Source organism: Oncorhynchus keta, chromosome 19 (genome assembly GCF_023373465.1).
Source record: "Oncorhynchus keta strain PuntledgeMale-10-30-2019 chromosome 19, Oket_V2, whole genome shotgun sequence".
NCBI classification, from domain to species: Eukaryota; Metazoa; Chordata; class Actinopteri; order Salmoniformes; family Salmonidae; genus Oncorhynchus; species Oncorhynchus keta.
Genome location: NC_068439.1, coordinates 10,234,652 through 10,252,108, shown reverse-complemented (window position 1 = coordinate 10,252,108; position 17,457 = coordinate 10,234,652). Strand labels below are relative to the sequence as shown.

General features: G+C 46.7%; 1 protein-coding gene across 2 annotated transcripts; it reads left to right on the top strand.

Annotated features, from left to right (window-relative positions):
* The first annotated feature begins 48 nt into the window (after positions 1-48).
* Positions 49-17,232, top strand: LOC118376054 (SH3 domain-binding protein 5-like). 2 transcript variants are annotated; one of them, XM_052469315.1, is made up of 7 exons: positions 49-664; positions 1,401-1,463; positions 3,105-3,233; positions 8,086-8,247; positions 11,582-11,755; positions 12,044-12,624; positions 12,718-17,232. In XM_052469315.1, the coding sequence occupies exons 1-7, from the start codon at positions 413-415 to the stop codon at positions 13,097-13,099; spliced, it is 1,743 nt and encodes a 580-aa protein (XP_052325275.1). In that variant the 5' UTR covers positions 49-412; the 3' UTR covers positions 13,100-17,232. The 2 variants fall into 2 exon arrangements, with proteins under 2 accessions (XP_052325275.1, XP_052325274.1); XM_052469314.1 differs by having other exon boundaries at positions 12,044-17,232.
* The last annotated feature ends 225 nt before the right edge of the window (positions 17,233-17,457 follow it).

The following is a 17,457-nucleotide window of genomic DNA, read 5'->3' as shown; positions in this document are numbered from 1 at the left end:
AACACAGAGCAGGGAAGAGATGGGATGGGATGGGAGGAGGAGGGGGGGGGCACCAAGCCTCAAATTGACATGTCATGACAAGGCAGAAGGACCGGTTTGTCGAAAGCTACAGTATTTTACTGGTTCAACGCTGCACCACGTAAATGAGAGCTACAGCTTGAGCTAGCTATATGTACCTGCAAGTTCAGCGAACGAGCAGCTAGCTAACCTTTGCTTTCCTTGGCAGGCTAACTAGCTATGGCTTGATTACAGCATTTAGCTAGCAAACAACAGATATCTAGCTGCTAGTTATTAGGTATTAGGTGCTGATTGCAAACGTGGATTTCCAACATGTGGTGCACATAGCACGTATTTCAACATTTTATATGACTTGTATAAATTTACATTTAATATTTTGTCGAGCGGGCCACAAATGGAACCAGGGAGTTCGCGTGAAAGTCCATCCGGCTCTGGGGGTCCCGAAGTGGCGGGCCTACGTGAGGAGACCCCCGGCGAAGAGGCTGAGGATGGGGACAACTGTATCCTGAAAGGAGGAGGAGACGGAGGCAACGAAAACACTCTGGACAGGATGAAAGCAGAATGTAAGGATGATGCTGTTACTGGGAAAAATATTGAGGATACTGATGAAGACAAATTTGAAGAGGAATTGGACCCTAGAATTCAGGTACGTTTTATGTTAAAATGTTGTATTGAAAGTGCCCGTTAGACAGACAGTACAGCAGCCTGTACAGTATCTGACTTGTTTTATTGCAAATCCATGCTTCATACTGGTTACATGTACTGTAGGCTTGACAAGTGCATACTCATCCCAGTCAATATAGCTAAATTAATAACCATAGGGAAACTAAATGTCAGTATGACAGATGCTTGCATTATTTAGCCTAGTTATGCAATTTAAAACCCACATCTGCGTTGCAAATTAATTTCACAGGGATTCCTTTCATGCTTATTGTAATTCAATTTATGCCCAGGCTAAGCCAAATATGAAACCTTTTCCTGCTCGCTTACTGTGATGAAGACCAGGGCCAATACTAAACCTCTTCCTATTCTTGCCCTCCCTCCCTCCCACTCTTTCTCACTCTCTCTCTTTACATTTAATTCAATTTCATTTTAAGGGGCTTTATTGGCATGGGAAACATATGTTTACATTGCCAAAGTAAGTGAAATAGATCATAAACATAAGTTAAATAAACAATATAAAATTAACAGTAAACATTACACTCCCAAAATAATAAAGACATTTCAAATGTCATGTCTATATGCTGTGTTGTAATGATCTCGTGCTCTCTCTCTCTCGTTCTCTCTCTCTCGTTCTCTCTCTCTCTCTCTCGTTCTCTCTCTCTCTCTCTCTCTCGTTCTCTCTCTCTCTCTCTCGTTCTCTCTCTTGTTCTCTCTCTCAGGAGGAGCTTGAGCACCTAAATCAGGCCAGTGATGAGATCAACAAGCTGGAACTGCAACTGGATGTGAGTGAGCTCTTTGTCACCTAGCCTGGTCACCCAGAATCAAAATGTAATGTGTCCCAAGAGACTAGGCCTGTATGTCCCAGAACAAAGTGTTTGTATCAGCCACACTACCCAACACGGTATTTGTTTGACTGATCGGCCTGTATGTCCCAGAACAGTGTTTGTATCAGCCACACTACCCAACACGGTGTCTGTTTGACTGATCGGCCTGTATGTCCCAGAACAGTGTTTGTATCAGCCACACTACCCAACACGGTGTCTGTTTGACTGATCGGCCTGTATGTCCCAGAACAGTGTTTGTATCAGCCACACTACCCAACACGGTGTCTGTTTGACTGATCGGCCTGTATGTCCCAGAACAGTGTCTGTTTGACTGATCGGCCTGTATGTCCCAGAACAGTGTTTGTATCAGCCACACTACCCAACACGGTGTCTGTTTGACTGATCGGCCTGTATGTCCCAGAACAGTGTCTGTTTGACTGATCGGCCTGTATGTCCCAGAACAGTGTATGTATCAGCCACACTACCCAACACGGTGTCTGTTTGACTGATCGGCCTGTATGTCCCAGAACAGTGTCTGTTTGACTGATCAGCCTGTATGTCCCAGAACAGTGTTTGTATCAGCCACACTACCCAACACGGTGTCTGTTTGACTGATCGGCCTGTATGTCCCAGAACAGTGTATGTATCAGCCACACTACCCAACACGGTGTCTGTTTGACTGATCGGCCTGTATGTCCCAGAACAGTGTCTGTTTGACTGATCGGCCTGTATGTCCCAGAACAGTGTTTGTATCAGCCACACTACCCAACACGGTGTCTGTTTGACTGATCGGCCTGTATGTCCCAGAACAGTGTCTGTTTGACTGATCGGCCTGTATGTCCCAGAACAGTGTTTGTATCAGCCACACTACCCAACACGGTGTCTGTTTGACTGATCGGCCTGTATGTCCCAGAACAGTGTTTGTATCAGCCACACTACCCAACACGGTGTCTGTTTGACTGATCGGCCTGTATGTCCCAGAACAGTGTCTGTTTGACTGATCAGCCTGTATGTCCCAGAACAGTGTCTGTTTGACTGATCAGCCTGTATGTCCCAGAACAGTGTTTGTATCAGCCACACTACCCAACACTGTGTCTGTTTGACTGATCGGCCTGTATGTCCCAGAACAGTGTCTGTTTGACTGATCGGCCTGTATGTCCCAGAACAGTGTTTGTATCAGCCACACTACCCAACACGGTGTCTGTTTGACTGATCGGCCTGTATGTCCCAGAACAGTGTATGTATCAGCCACACTACCCAACACGGTGTCTGTTTGACTGATTGGCCTGAGGCCTAAAAGCTAGCGCTACACTTTATATGTTTTCTTTTGGTGCGTAGCTCTTTGTTGGTGTTGACATAGAGAATGTTGTGTGCATATGGGCTATTGAGTCAGGCCTCATTTAGCCACAAGGTCCTCCTCAACATACTGTAATTGAGTAGAGGTCAGAGTGTGGAGGAGATGACTTTCTTCCCTTGTGTCAAAGTCTATCGCAAAGAGCTCTATTGAGGATGTTATTAGTGTGATATAATTGAATGGTAGCATATCATTTACAGTACTGAGCTGTGAGGTTAACTGGTGAATGTCTCTCTCCTCTTCAGGATGCTCGGTCCAGCTACAGGAGGATCCTCACTGACTCAGCCAGGAAGCTCAATGCTCAGGGCTCCCAGCTAGGCACCTGCATCGAGAAGGCCAGGCCCTACTACGAAGCCCGCAGACTAACCAAAGAGGTTTGTGTGTTTCTGGGGTGTTTTACGTCAGACTGAATTTTAATATTATCTTTAAATTGATATTTTGTCATACTAGTCAGCCAGCTTCTGTCATCCTACATTTGCATATCTTTTTCCACACGCATAAATGTGTAAAAAAACATTTTCCTTAAGATGCTAATATGAATTTAACCTCCTAAATTGTTATTTTGGGCGTAATACAAGGGAGCCGCCTAATAAATCATCCTTATTGATTACATAAAAAATTTAACCCTTGGTGAAACATGGAACGCGTGACTGTCATGTTTAATCAGCATTGTAAAGGGTAATTCCAAACTGTAATAGAACTAATGGAAATTGTTAGGATAACCGTTAGGGTTCTAATTGAAAACCAATTAAGCAAATAATGGCTGGGAAATTTGACCTGGTTAGCCACAACCAACCTCACGGCCAATGAAAATGTAGATGAGAAAAGTAGAAAGAAGCTGGGTGGTCTAATTTCCTAGACATATAGGGGTGGCAGGGTAGCCTAGTGGTTAGAGCGTTGGACTAGTAACCGGAAGGTTGCAAGTTCAAATCCCCGAGCTGACAAGGTACAAATCTGTTGTTCTGCCCCTGAACAGGCAGTTAACCCACCGTTTCTAGGCCGTCATTGAAAATAAGAATTTGTTTTTAACTGACTTTCCTAGTTAAATAAAGGTAAATAATACAAGTACCAATCAAAATGTTGGACACACCTACAACTCATTCAAGGGTTTTTCTTTATTTTTACTTTTTTCCTATATTGTAGAATAATAGTGAAGACATCAAAACAATGAAATAACACATATGGAATCATGTAGTAACCAAACAAAAGTGTTAAACACATAAAACAATATTTTGATATGGTTGTAGCCACCCTTTGCCTTGATGACAGCTTGCACACTCTTGGCATTCTCTCAACCAGCTTCATTAAAAACTTTTTTTTTACCCCTTTTTCTCTCCCAATTTCGTGGTATCCAATTGTTTTAGTAGCTACTATCTTGTCTCATCGCTACAACTCCCGTACGGGCTCGGGAGAGACGAAGGTTGAAAGTCATGCGTCCTCCGATACACAACCCAACCAAGCCGCACTGCTTCTTAACACAGCGAGCATCCAACCCAGAAGCCAGCCGCACCAATGTGTCGGAGGAAACATCGTGCACCTGGCAACCTTGGTTAGCGTGCACTGTTTGGGTGGCAACTTTGAAGAATCTCAAATATAAAATATATTTAGATTTGCTAAACATTTTGGTTACAACATGATTCCATATGTGTTATTTCGTGGTTTTGATGTCTTCACTATTATTCTACAATGTAGAAAATAGTAAAAACAAAGAAAAACCCTTGAATGAGTAATGTATCCAAACTCTTGACTGGTCAGGGGTGTCAAATTCAAATACCCAGTGGGCCAAAATGTAAAACCTGAACAAAGTCACGGGCCAACATTGAACAAATTAACCTTTTAATATGGACCCAAACAAGTTTTGCTTTAACATTGAATATGGAACAAGCATCGCTAATTACCATACAATATATAATTTAATAGTGGAGACATGCAAAATCGAATTTCAAATGAAAAAACACATCAATGGCATTCATTTATTAAATAAATAAAATTTTAATAAAAATTGTATGCCTCTTTTCTATTTGCAGCCTTCTGATTTAAATACCAAAATCAACTTTTTCCACTGGCTAATAATTTTACAAATAAAATGATAATAAATCAATCAACCATTCAAGCCCATGCCTTGTAGCAAGAAAAAGTGCATAAAGAAAACGTTAATTATTGCACACTGGTCTAATCTGATGTGCCCAAGCCAGATACCTGGCATCTCTTCTTGGATGCTAGTTCACCAATGTCTGGGCTCAAGCTCTGAGCTGAAGAAATCCTCAGTATCGAGCGAAGATGTTCATCAGTCAGACATCTCCTGTGAGTTGTTTTGGTCATCTTCATCGAGGAGAAAAGTTGCTCGCATAGATAAGTGCTGCCGAACATGGAGAGCATCTGAGCAGCTTGGGTGCGGAGCTGAGGCATTGTGTCAGGGATGAACCGTGGAAACTGTGCGGCGCCCACAGCATCATACTTTGACTTCAGCGTGTCGTTGCACTGGAGTTCAATCAGCTCCATTTGGATGTTGGTTGGTGCATTTTCCACATCAACTGCGAAGGGATTACTAAGCAGTTCAAACTTGCATTTCTGGGCATCGAAGTCGGCAAATCGCCGGCTAAACTCAGCGGCGAGAACACTGAGGTTTTCAGCAAACTGTGCGCATGGGAACACGGCGGTAGAGATCTGCGCTTTTATGGATTGGCAGCAGGGAAAATGGCAAGGGTTTCCTTGCAGCATCTGATTCTCCCACAGGCACAGTTTAGTTTTGAAGGCCCTCACTGCAGCGTACATGTCTGTGATGATGCGCCCCCGCCCCTGAAGCTGCAGGTTCAGCGCATCGAGATGGCTCGAGATGTCACAGAGAAAGGCCAGCTCACACAGGAACTTTTGCTCCCGGAGCTCTGCTGTATCCTTCCCTTTGGTTTCCAGGAATTGACATATTTCCTCACGCAGCTCGAAACATCTGTTCAGTACTTTTCCTCTGCTTAGCCATCTCACCTCTGTGTGATACGGCACGTCTGCGTATTCCGAACCACACTCCTCCAGAAAAGATTTAAACTGGCGGTGATTTAGACCTTTGGCTCTTATAAAGTTAACTACCTGTGTTACTGTGGTCATAACATGTTCCATCTTTAGGGCTTTGGCACACAGTGCTTCCTGATGTATGATGCAGTGGTAAACAGTTAGCTCACCTGCACAGTTCTCTTCCCGCATCTTCTCCCGAACCATGCCCACCAGTCCACTCTTTTTACCGCACATCGCTGGCGCACCATCTGTCGTTAATCCAACGAGTTTATCCCACGGCAGCTTTATTTCAGTTACACATTTGGAAACCTCCTCAAAGATTTCCTTTCCTGTGGTTGTGCCATGCATTGATTTGAATCCTAATAGCTCCTCCGTAACACACAGATTTGAGTCCACTCCACGGATGAAGACTGACAGCTGAGCAGTATCAGATGCGTCGCAGCTCTCATCCACAGCGAGGGAGAACGCAACAAAATCTTTTCCCTTTTCCATCAGCTGGTCAAACAGATTGGTGGCAAGATCACATGTGCGATCAGCTACTGTGTTCCTGCTCAGGCTCACGTTTGAAAATGCTTGTTTTTTCTCTGGGCATACGAGGTCACAAACCTTCATCATGCACTTTTTCATGAACTCTCCCTCATTAAAGGGCCGGGCTGATTTTGCGATCTCTGCTGCCACTATATAACTAGCCTTTACAGCAGCCTCGCTTTGTGATGTGGCTTTTCTAAACATATTCTGTTGTGAAACCAAACTTCTTTTCATCTCCTCTACTTTCTGGCTCCTTTGAGTCATGTCCAGGTCCTTGTATTTGTCATAGTGTTTCGTTTCATAGTGTCGTCTAATGTTGTACTGCTTACTTACAGCCACGTTGACTCCACAAACAAGACAAACAGGTTTGTCTTTTACATATGTCAACAGATATTCTGCCTCCCACTTGTCCAGAAAGCTCCTGTTTTCTGCCTTTCTTTTCGCCATTTTTGGGAAGGGTTAGCTCGCTGACAGTTGTAGCGTCTATGTTGCTATGACTACTGTCACAGAGGAGAGAGCGTTTCTGGGTCCTGTCCTGATTGGCGCGCGAAAACAGCAGAGAATTATGGGATTCGTAGTATTAGTGGTGAATGCGCTGTATAATACCGGCGGGCCAGCTCTAGTAGTAATTTGGTATTGTCTCGCGGGCCAAATATAATTACCCCGCGGGCCAAATTTGGCCCACGGGCCAGCGTTTGACACCCATGCTCTAGGTGTTACGTACGTGGATGTCTATTCAGGAGACAACTAAGCACCTTTTGTGATTTATTATTCTGTCCATAACACAGTTGCTCGGTTCGCCTGCCACACGTCTGACTGCTATTGAGCGAGACAGACCGTCAAGGGAACTGTGTCACAAAAATGATAAGTGGTGTCCAAAGTGAAGCCGTCATCAATCTTCACCTGACAACCATAAACTTTGTTCAACCTTGTGCGTCCATCCGGGCCCCGCCCCCTCCTGCTGCTACAGCCTATCTCAGGAGTCTGCTCTATCCTGCCCTGTGATTCTGAGTCACCTTGGCTGGGGCCCCAAATGGCACCCTGGTTCTGGTCAAAAGTAATGCACTATATAGGGAATAGGGTGCCGTTTGGGATGCATACTTTGTCTCCCCTTCTCCCTAAACCAACATGGAAAAAAAATCTTTCCCCTCTCTGGCTTTGACATAATTCACCAACTAGCATGACTAGAATACAATCAGGATCAGCTATTTTTATGTTTCACTTCTCTGTGATTTGTAGCTGTTGCTGCCATCTTGTTTTATAGCTGGTGATGGGGACACTTCCTGTTTTCCTCAGTGTCCCCTCCACCGTCTAGCTCTTGATTTTAGAGGCTAATCCTGACTTCCATTTTAAATCACTTAGTCATGGATGGATGTCGATGGGAATTACATTTTAACTTTACCGTAAGTAAGGATTCGCCCCTTAGTAATTGGTTCGTCATATGATTGGTTGTGGTGTCTCTGTTATGATACTATTTATGGGTTGTGTGGTCTCTTACACTGAACTATGATTGGTTGTGTGGTGTTCTTTACTGAACTATGATTGGTTGTGTGGTGTTCTTCACTGAACTATGATTGGTTGTGTGGTGTTCTTCACTGAACTATGATTGGTTGTGTGGTGTTCTTTACTGAACTATGATTGGTTGTGTGGTGTTCTTTACTGAACTATGATTGGTTGTTGTTTTCATAGGCCCAGCAGGAGACTCAGAAGGCAGCGTTGCGGTACGAGAGAGCCGTCTCCATGCATACGGCTGCCAGAGAGATGGTGTACGTGGCAGAGCAGGGGCTCCTGGCAGACAGGAACACTCTGGACCCCACCTGGCAGGAGATGCTCAACCACGCCACCTCCAAGGTACAGACAGAGGGAGAGAGATGATGGAGAGGAGGGGGTTCTCCAAGGCACAGGAAGAGACAGGGGAGAGGAGGGGGCTCTCCAAGGCACAGGAAGAGACAGGGGAGAGGAGGGGGTTCTCCAAGGCACAGGAAGAGACAGGGGAGAGGAGGGGGTTCTCCAAGGCACAGGAAGAGACAGGGGAGAGGAGGGGACTCTCAAGGCACAGGAAGAGACATGGGAGAGGAGGGGGTTCTGGAAGAGACAGGGGAGAGGAGGGGGTTCTCCAAGGCACAGGGAGAGACAGGGGAGAGGAGGGGGGTTCTGGAAGAGACAGGGGAGAGGAGGGGGTTCTCCAAGGCACAGGAAGAGACAGGGGAGAGGAGGGGGTTCTCCAAGGCACAGGAAGAGATGGGGGAAAGGAGGGGGTTCTCCAAGGCACAGGAAGAGATGGGGGAGGGGGTTCTCCAAGGCACAGGGAGAGATGGGGGAGGGGGTTCTCCAAGGCACAGGAAGAGATGGGGGAAAGGAGGGGGTTCTCCAAGGCACAGGGAGAGGACAGGTCGTAGCCATGGTAGACCAGGACCAGACCAGGTGTCAGAGTAGGAGTGCTGATCTCTGAGACACTTTATGAATACAGGCCCAGGGATATTCAACTCTGGTTCAAAACACATCTGGTTTGAATTTTCTCCTTCTAATCAGGGACTCATTCAGACGTGATACAGCAGGTGAGTGGTTAACTACCAGATAGAAAATAAAACCAGCAGTAGTTTAACCCACCTGTCCTGGAGTTGATTATCTCTCCACTAGACAATGACCCAGTCCCGGAGTTGATTATCTCTCCACTAGACAATGACCCAGTCCCGGAGTTGATTATCTCCGCACTAGACAATCACTAGCCTACTAGTGGCTAAAGCTATATCTGTAGTAGACAGTGAATAATAGTGGAGGGGTCCTGTGAGAACTATCAATCTCTTCACCCACAAGATTGTACTTGAATAAGGTCCAATGGAAATGTGAAAGCATTATAAGCCCCCTCATCAGTCTGGAGCGGAGGTTTAACGCTACATCCCAAATGGCTCCCTTTTCCCTGCACAGTACACTACTTTTGACCAGGGCCCATAGGGTAGCAGTGCACTATATAGGGAGTAGAGCACCATTTGGGTCAGTGTCAGATGGCCACATCAGCTATTTATTATGCAGCCTGAGACGTCCAGCGTGGCGCAGGGAGACGATCACTCTCTGTGCTTAATCAATGATAATTAATTGGAGGTTGGATGTCCTCATTCTCATGCAATCGGAGCTCCGCTGTTCTCTCCTGCTATGGAAGTGACTCAAGTGAGCCACAGTGCACTTAGCATGTATATGTGAGACTGAAGAGAGGGGACTCTCACCCAGGTATTATCATCACCAAGGGTCAACCTAACAGTTGGTTGTGATGTTGATGGCTTAATGCTGCTCTGTTCAGAGGGTAGGTGTGAGTGATGCAGGGCCTTGGGAAAGGTTGAAGAGACGGGACTCTCACCCAGGTATTATCATCACCAAGGGTCAACCTAACAGTTGGTTGTGATGTTGATGGCTTAATGCTGCTCTGTTCAGAGGGTAGGTGTGAGTGATGCAGGGCCTTGGGAAAGGTTGAAGAGACGGGACTCTCACCCAGGTATTATCATCACCAAGGGTCAACCTAACAGTTGGTTGTGATGTTGATGGCTTAATGCTGCTCTGTTCAGAGGGTAGGTGTGAGTGATACAGGGCCTTGGGAAAGGATTCAGACGACTTGCCTTTTAACACATTTTGTTAAGTTACAGCCTTATTCTAAAATTGACAGAAATGACCATTTTCTTCATCAATCTAAACACAATACCCCATAATGACAAAGCAAAAACAGGTTTTTAGAATGTTTAGAAATAAAATAAACAGATACTTTATTTACATAAGTATTCAGACCCTTTGCTATGAGACTGTAAATTGAGCTCAGGTCCATCCTGTTTCCATTGATCATCCGTGAGATGTTTCTACAACTTGATTGGAGTCCACCTGTGGTAAATTAAATTGAGTGGACATGATTTGGAAAGGCACACACCTGTCTATATAAAGGTCCCACAGTTGACAGTGCATGTCAGAGCAAAAACCAAGCCATGAGGTCGAAGGAATTTTCGGTTGAGCTCCGAGACAGGATTGTGTCGAGGCACAGATCTGGGGAAGGGTACCAAAACATTTCTGCAGCATTGAAGGTCCCCAAGAACACAGTGGCCTCCATCGCACTTAAATGGAAGAAGTTTGGAACCACCAAGACTCTTCCTAGAGCTGGCCGTCCGGCCAAACTGAGCAATCGGGGGAGAAGGGCCTTGGTCAGGGAGTTGACCAAGAACCCTATGGTTACTCTGACAGAGCTCTAGAGTTCCTCTGGGGAGATGGGAGAACCTTCCAGACGGACAACCATCTCTGCAGCACTCCACCAATCAGGCCTTTATGGTAGAGTGGCCAGACGGAAGCCACTTCTCAGGAGCAAGGACTGGGACACTAGTCAGGATCGAGGTACAGATGAATGGAGCAAAGTACAGAGAGATCCTTGATGAAAACCTGCTCCAGAGCACTCAGGACCTCAAACTGGGGCGAAGGTTCACCTTTCAACAGGACAATGACCCTAAGCACACAGCCAAGACAACACAGGAGTGGCTTTGGGACAAAGTCTCAATGTCCTTGAGTGGCCTAGCCAGAGGCCGGACTTAAACCCGCTGTGCAGCGACACTCCCCATCCAACCTGACAGAGCTTGAGAGGATCTGCAGAGAAGAATGGGAGAAACTCCTCAAATACAGGTGTGCCAAGATTGTGGCGTCATACCCAAGAAGACTCGAGGCTGTAATCACTGCCAAAGGTGCTTCAATGAAGTTAAGGGTCTGAATACTTATGTAAATGTGATATTTCACTTAGAATATTTCAAAAAAACTTTACTTTGTCATTATGGGATATTGTGATGTCATTATGGGATATTGTGATGTCATTATGGGATATTGTGATGTCATTATGGGATATTGTGTGTAGATTGATGAAGAGGCGGGCGAAAAAAAAACAATTGAATCACTTATAGAATAAGGCTGTAATGTAACAAAATGTGGGAAAAGTCAAGGGGTCTGAATACTTTCCGAAGGCACTGCATGTGTGAGGTAAAATAAGGTATCCTACTCTTGGTTGACTTTTCTGCTTGTGAAAGTGCCAGTGTGTTGATTCTGGTGATGTGGAAAGAGGCACCTACAGAGTGAGGCTGGCTCAGGGCGGCTTGATGTCCAAGGGCATGACCGACGGCCGGTGTGTGTGTGTGTGTGTGTGTGTGTGTGTGCTTGTGTTTCCCAGGTGAACGAGGCAGAGGAGGAGCGGCTGCGGAGCGAGAGGGAGCACCAACGGGTCACTCAGCTCTGCCAGGAGGCAGAGCAACGTGTCCAGACCCTCCAGAAATCCCTGAAGAGGGTCATCGTCAAGTCCAAACCTTACTTTGAGCTCAAGGCTCAGTTCAACCACATACTAGAGGTGAGTAGCCTTGTCTAAACCAGAATGGCCCATAGGACAGGAGTCTATATCTAAATAAATTCAAGAACCGAGTCCACTATTAGCTACGGCGTCCCTCAAGGTTCAGTGCTACAACCGTTCTCGTCCTGATGGACATGCTCCCGCTTGGCCAGATCTGACATGTTTTCAGCAACCCATGGCCTTCTACATTGGACACGTACTCTTAGCTTTTGCACAGCGTGAGACGCTTCCATTGATTTCAATGACCAGGGCATAAGCAGCTTACTGTCTGTTTTTCTTTTCTGACAGGAGCACAAGGCGAATGTGGTGCAGCTGGAAGAACGTGTCGCAAAGGTGAAGATGCGCTACTCCGTCGCCCTGCGCAACCTGGAGCAAATCAGCGAGCAAATCCATGCTCAGAGGGGGCGTGTCCGAGCCACCAGGGCCCACCTCGTAGCCTGCGGTGGACGGAGCTCCCCAGTGGGGGCGGAGGCTGAGGTCAAAGCTGCGGTCGGGGTTCAGGTTGGAGGAGCCTGTGGCGGAGGAGGAGGCTTGGATGAGAAGGACTGGGCTGATGGAGAGAAGACCAGGCAGTGGGTGGAGAGACACAGAGAGCAGGGCTGGGGTCACAGGGAGAGGGGGGAGGCAGGGTCAGACTCCATGTCTGACATGAGCCTCCAGACCATCGCTTCGGATCTGGAGAAGTGTGACTCGGTGGGGCACCTGGGGGATCTGAGTGACGTGAGCAGCCTGATGGGAGAGGACTGGGAGAGGGAGAGGGACCAGTCCTTTATGGCTGAGAACAGAGACCGAGACGGGAACCCCAGGGCAGAGGAGAGAGTTGTGAGGGGCGTGAGCAGCCTGATGGGAAAGGAGAAGGAGAGGGAGATGTCCTTGATAGCTGAGATCCGAGACGGGAACCCCAGGGCAGAGGAGAGAGTTGTGAGGGACATGAGCAGCCTGATGGGAAAGGAGAGGGAGAGGGACCAGTCCTTTATGGCTGAGAACAGAGACCGAGACGGGAAACCCAGGGCAGAGGAGAGAGTTGTGAGGGACGTGAGCAGCCTGATGGGAAAGGAGAGGGAGAGGGACCAGTCCTTTATGGCTGAGAACAGAGACCGAGACGGGAACCCCAGGGCAGAGGAGAGAGTTGTGAGGGACGTGAGCAGCCTGATGGGAAAGGAGAGTGAGATGTCCTTGATAGCTGAGATCCGAGACGGGAACCCCAGGGCAGAGGAGAGAGTTCTGAGGGACGTTGTCATCCCCACTCCAAGGCAGGATAGATTGGAAGAGGTGAGGGGGGCGATACGGAGAGAGAGACAGGAGAGCTTTGTCAAGCAGCACCACAGAAGTGTGAGTTTGTGAGTCCAGAAGAATAGAATGGGCTGGTGAGTGATGATGATGAGTGATCAAATAAGGGAATGAGATCAGAAGGTCAACATCATAGAAAAGACATGGAGACTGTAGAAGCACCCTATTCCCTATATAGTGCACTACATTTGACCAGAGCTCCCGTAGGTAATGGGGTGTCATTTGGGACGCTGCCTGCATCATTGTGAGGCTGCCTGCATCATTGTGACGCTGCCTGCATCATTGTGAGGCTGCCTGCATCATTGTGAGGCTGCCTGCATCATTGTGAGGCTGCCTGCATCATTGTGAGGCTGCCTGCATCATTGTGACGCTGCCTGCATCATTGTGACGCTGCAGAGGGGAGTAGCAGGGAGGAGGGTGGCTGGTGCATCATGAATAACAATGTGAGAAAGAGAGAAGAGGAAGTGATTTTAAACTATGTCCCTGTGGGAATTGTAGTTCTCTCACACTGATCTGTCTATTGTTCCACACAGTAAAGATATCGGTGACCTGAGACTGCCAACGCATGACAAATCCACTGAGGCCAAGGCTCGTCTAAACACAATGCTGAATGTAGATACAGAGACCACATAACTTAGGCCATACACTTACTCTACTGACCGTTTCACATGCGGGAGAAATTTACGCAGCAAAGCTTATTTTAGGAATGTTATTTTTATATTGACTTTAGTCCCTGAAGTAATACCTTTTTTCCGTATGGATTGAATTAGCACATAATAGTTTTTTGTTGTTGCTCGTCCTTGGCATGAACACATGGTGTTAATGCCAGCGATACTGCTCTCTCTCCCTCTTGAGTAGAAATACAAACAGGAATATGATTATTGTATTTTAAACACCTTCGGATAAGAAGGTAATTTAAACAAACATTTGATTTAGTTTGTAGACCAGTTGTATTGTTTTTTACCTCCCGGTAGAATGTTCTGGAAATGTTCCCAGCAGCTAGAGGACCAACGACTCCTCAGACACGAGACTGTAGAGAATGTTTCTGTCACTCACATTGATCTAACACTTCCCACAGTGTTTCTCTCTCTGACCTTTTCACAATCCCTGTTTTCTGTCAGGAAGAAATGTCAGCTAGCCTGGGGTTGTGTCCAATATTACACCCTATTCCATATGAAGTGAACTGTTTTTTACCAGGGCCATTTGGGACCTTTCCCAGATGTTACACTGCATGGTGGGAAATGGTTCTAATTAACTCCTTTAGTATTGTATACGCTATAAAGAACAGTTTTTGACGAACTTCTAAAATAAGATTTTAATTTGACTGAAATGTATTTTAAGTGTCCTTAGCCGTCCAAATTATAAGATATTCTGTAAGAGTTTAACGCGCAAATAACCCCGGTCGTCGATGATGACATTTTTTAGTAATCAAGAAATCTCAATTCTAAACCATTTATTATTACATTTCTTAACCGTTTTCCTTGAATAGTGAGACTACATTTTTAAAATTGTTTTAGATTTGAAATAGTTTGCCAGTGTTTTACCGTAGTTAACACTGTTTAAACATTAATTGGTAATTTGGTATTTTATTAGGATCCTCATTAGCTGTTGCAAAAGCAGCCGCTACTCTTCCTGGAGTCCACACAAAACATAACATCAATAGACAGTAGAAGGACAGAACTACATTGTTTTTTCTTTATTTTTTACACCTTTATTTAACGAGGCAAGTCAGTTAAGAACACATTCTTATTTCACAATGACGGCCTAGGAACAGTGGGTTTAACTGCCTTGTTCAGGGGCAGAAAGACAGATTTTTACTTTGTCAGCTCGGGGATTCGATCTTGCAACCTTTCGGTTAACTAGTCCAACGCTCTAACCGCTAGGGTACCTGCCGTCCCTACACTCTAACCACTAGGCTACCTGCGGTCCCTACACTCTAACCACTAGGGTACCTGCCGCCCCTACACTCTAACCACTAGGGTACCTGCTGCCCCTACACTCTAACCACTAGGGTACCTGCTGCCCCTACACTCTAACCACTAGGGTACCTGCCGCCCCTACACTCTAACCACTAGGCTACCTGCCGTCCCTACACTCTAACCACTAGGCTACCTGTGGTCCCTACACTCTAACCACTAGGCCACCTGCCGTCCCTACACTCTAACCACTAGGCCACCTGCCGTCCCTACACTCTAACCACTAGGCCACCTGCCGTCCCTACACTCTAACCACTAGGCAACCTGCGGTCCCTACACTCTAACCACTAGGCTACCTGCCGTCCCTACACTCTAACCACTAGGCTACCTGCCGCCCCTACACTCTAACCACTAGGCTACCTGCCACCCCTCCACTCTAACCACTAGGGTACCTGCCGCCCCTACACTCTAACCACTAGGGTACCTGCCGCCCCTACACTCTAACCACTAGGCTACCTGCCGCCCCTACACTCTAACCACTAGGCTACCTGCCGCCCCTACACTCTAACCACTAGGCTACCTGCCGCCCCTACACTCTAACCACTAGGGTACCTGCCGCCCCTACACTCTAACCACTAGGCTACCTGCCGCCCCTCCACTCTAACCACCAGGCTACCTGCCGCCCCTACACTCTAACCACTAGGGTACCTGCCGCCCCTCCACTCTAACCACCAGGCTACCTGCCGCCCCTCCACTCTAACCACTAGGGTACCTGCCGCCCCTACGCTCTAACCACTAGGGTACCTGCCGCCCCTCCGCTCTAACCACCAGGCTACCTGCCGCCCCTCCACTCTAACCACTAGGGTACCTGCCGCCCCTACGCTCTAACCACTAGGGTACCTGCCGCCCCTCCACTCTAACCACCAGGCTACCTGCCGCCCCTCCACTCTAACCACTAGGGTACATGCCGCCCCTACGCTCTAACCACGAGGGTACCTGCCGCCCCTCCACTCTAACCACGAGGGTACCTGCCGCCCCTCCACTCTAACCACCAGGCTACCTGCCGCCCCTCCACTCTAACCACGAGGGTACCTGCCGCCCCTACGCTCTAACCACTAGGGTACCTGCCGCCCCTCCACTCTAACCACCAGGCTACCTGCCGCCCCTCCACTCTAACCACTAGGGTACATGCACTAAGTTATGTGCGTTATTGGGTGCAACACCTGCCTGTTGTAGAGGGAATTCTTTCTGTTGAAAGGGGTTCCACTTCCTGGGGTTATTTGACCAGTTCCTTTTACTTGTTCATTTTGTACCTGTTGACAGGCGCCTTTATTGATCTCATCAGACAGTGACACTACTAGATCACTACACTAGCAAGACACACAGAGAGAGAGAGAGTGAGGGATGAGAGTCAGGGAAGAAATATATGGTAAAGTAATGGTATTTACTGTTTAATAATGTTTTGTTCATGCGGACCTGTGCCATTGATTTGAATATTTTAACTGTTGTAAAGTTGATTTGCACATGATGACAGTACTTGTGGAGTTTTATGTTTCCCTTTTCATTACCTCTTCATCCAACCATCATTGTTCACCCCTGTTACCTGGCTGTTCTGTTTTTCACACTAAATTGGTTTATTTATTTAATTACCTGTTATTTTCCCATTCGTTACTCATTCAGTTAGTCCTTGTAAACTGCCTGTTCTCCTTTTAACCAGTTCAGTACCACCTCAGTTTGTCGTCGTTGGCTGTTACATAACCTGGTCAGCATCAACCTTGTTACCTGACTGTTCCCTTGTCTTCACCTGGGCAATATTCACATTTACTGCTCCCCACAATGTTCCCACTACCCCCAATCCATTCGCTGATAAATGCTGACTTGGGGATCGGTAGTCAGTCCCAAATGGCACCCTATTCCCTATATAGTGCACTAGGTCCTATAGGGCCTTGGTCAAAAGTAGTGCACTATGTAGGGAATAGGGTGTGTGAAGCATCAATGGAAAGTCTTCCCATTGTCCTGCTCCACTTGACACCGTGTTTTATTTGTTCATGTAAATGGGATGCATCCCAAAATACAACTGTACTACGTTCCTTACACAGTGCTCTACTTATGGGCCCTTGTCAAAAGTAGTGCACTATGTAGAGAACAAGGGTACTATTTAAAGTGTAGTGAATGTATAATAATGATATGAATGGTAATTTATTAATCATGTACATGGTAATTTATGGAATGTGATGCTATTTACAGCTATTAAACTTTGTTTTAACACAATGTTTCATCTGTAGAGTTTTAGATGTGCCCACACTGCTGGAAGGCTACTGTGGAATGGGGGGTTCATCTGGGTAAAGTCATAGCCTTCTGTGGAATGGGGGGGTTCATCTGGGTAAAGTCCTACAGAATAGAAAAGCTGATGGTCTCTCCCAAATACTCCATACCTGTGAGAACCATTGATGAATGAAGAGCATTTTATCATGCCATTGATATCACAGTAGGACC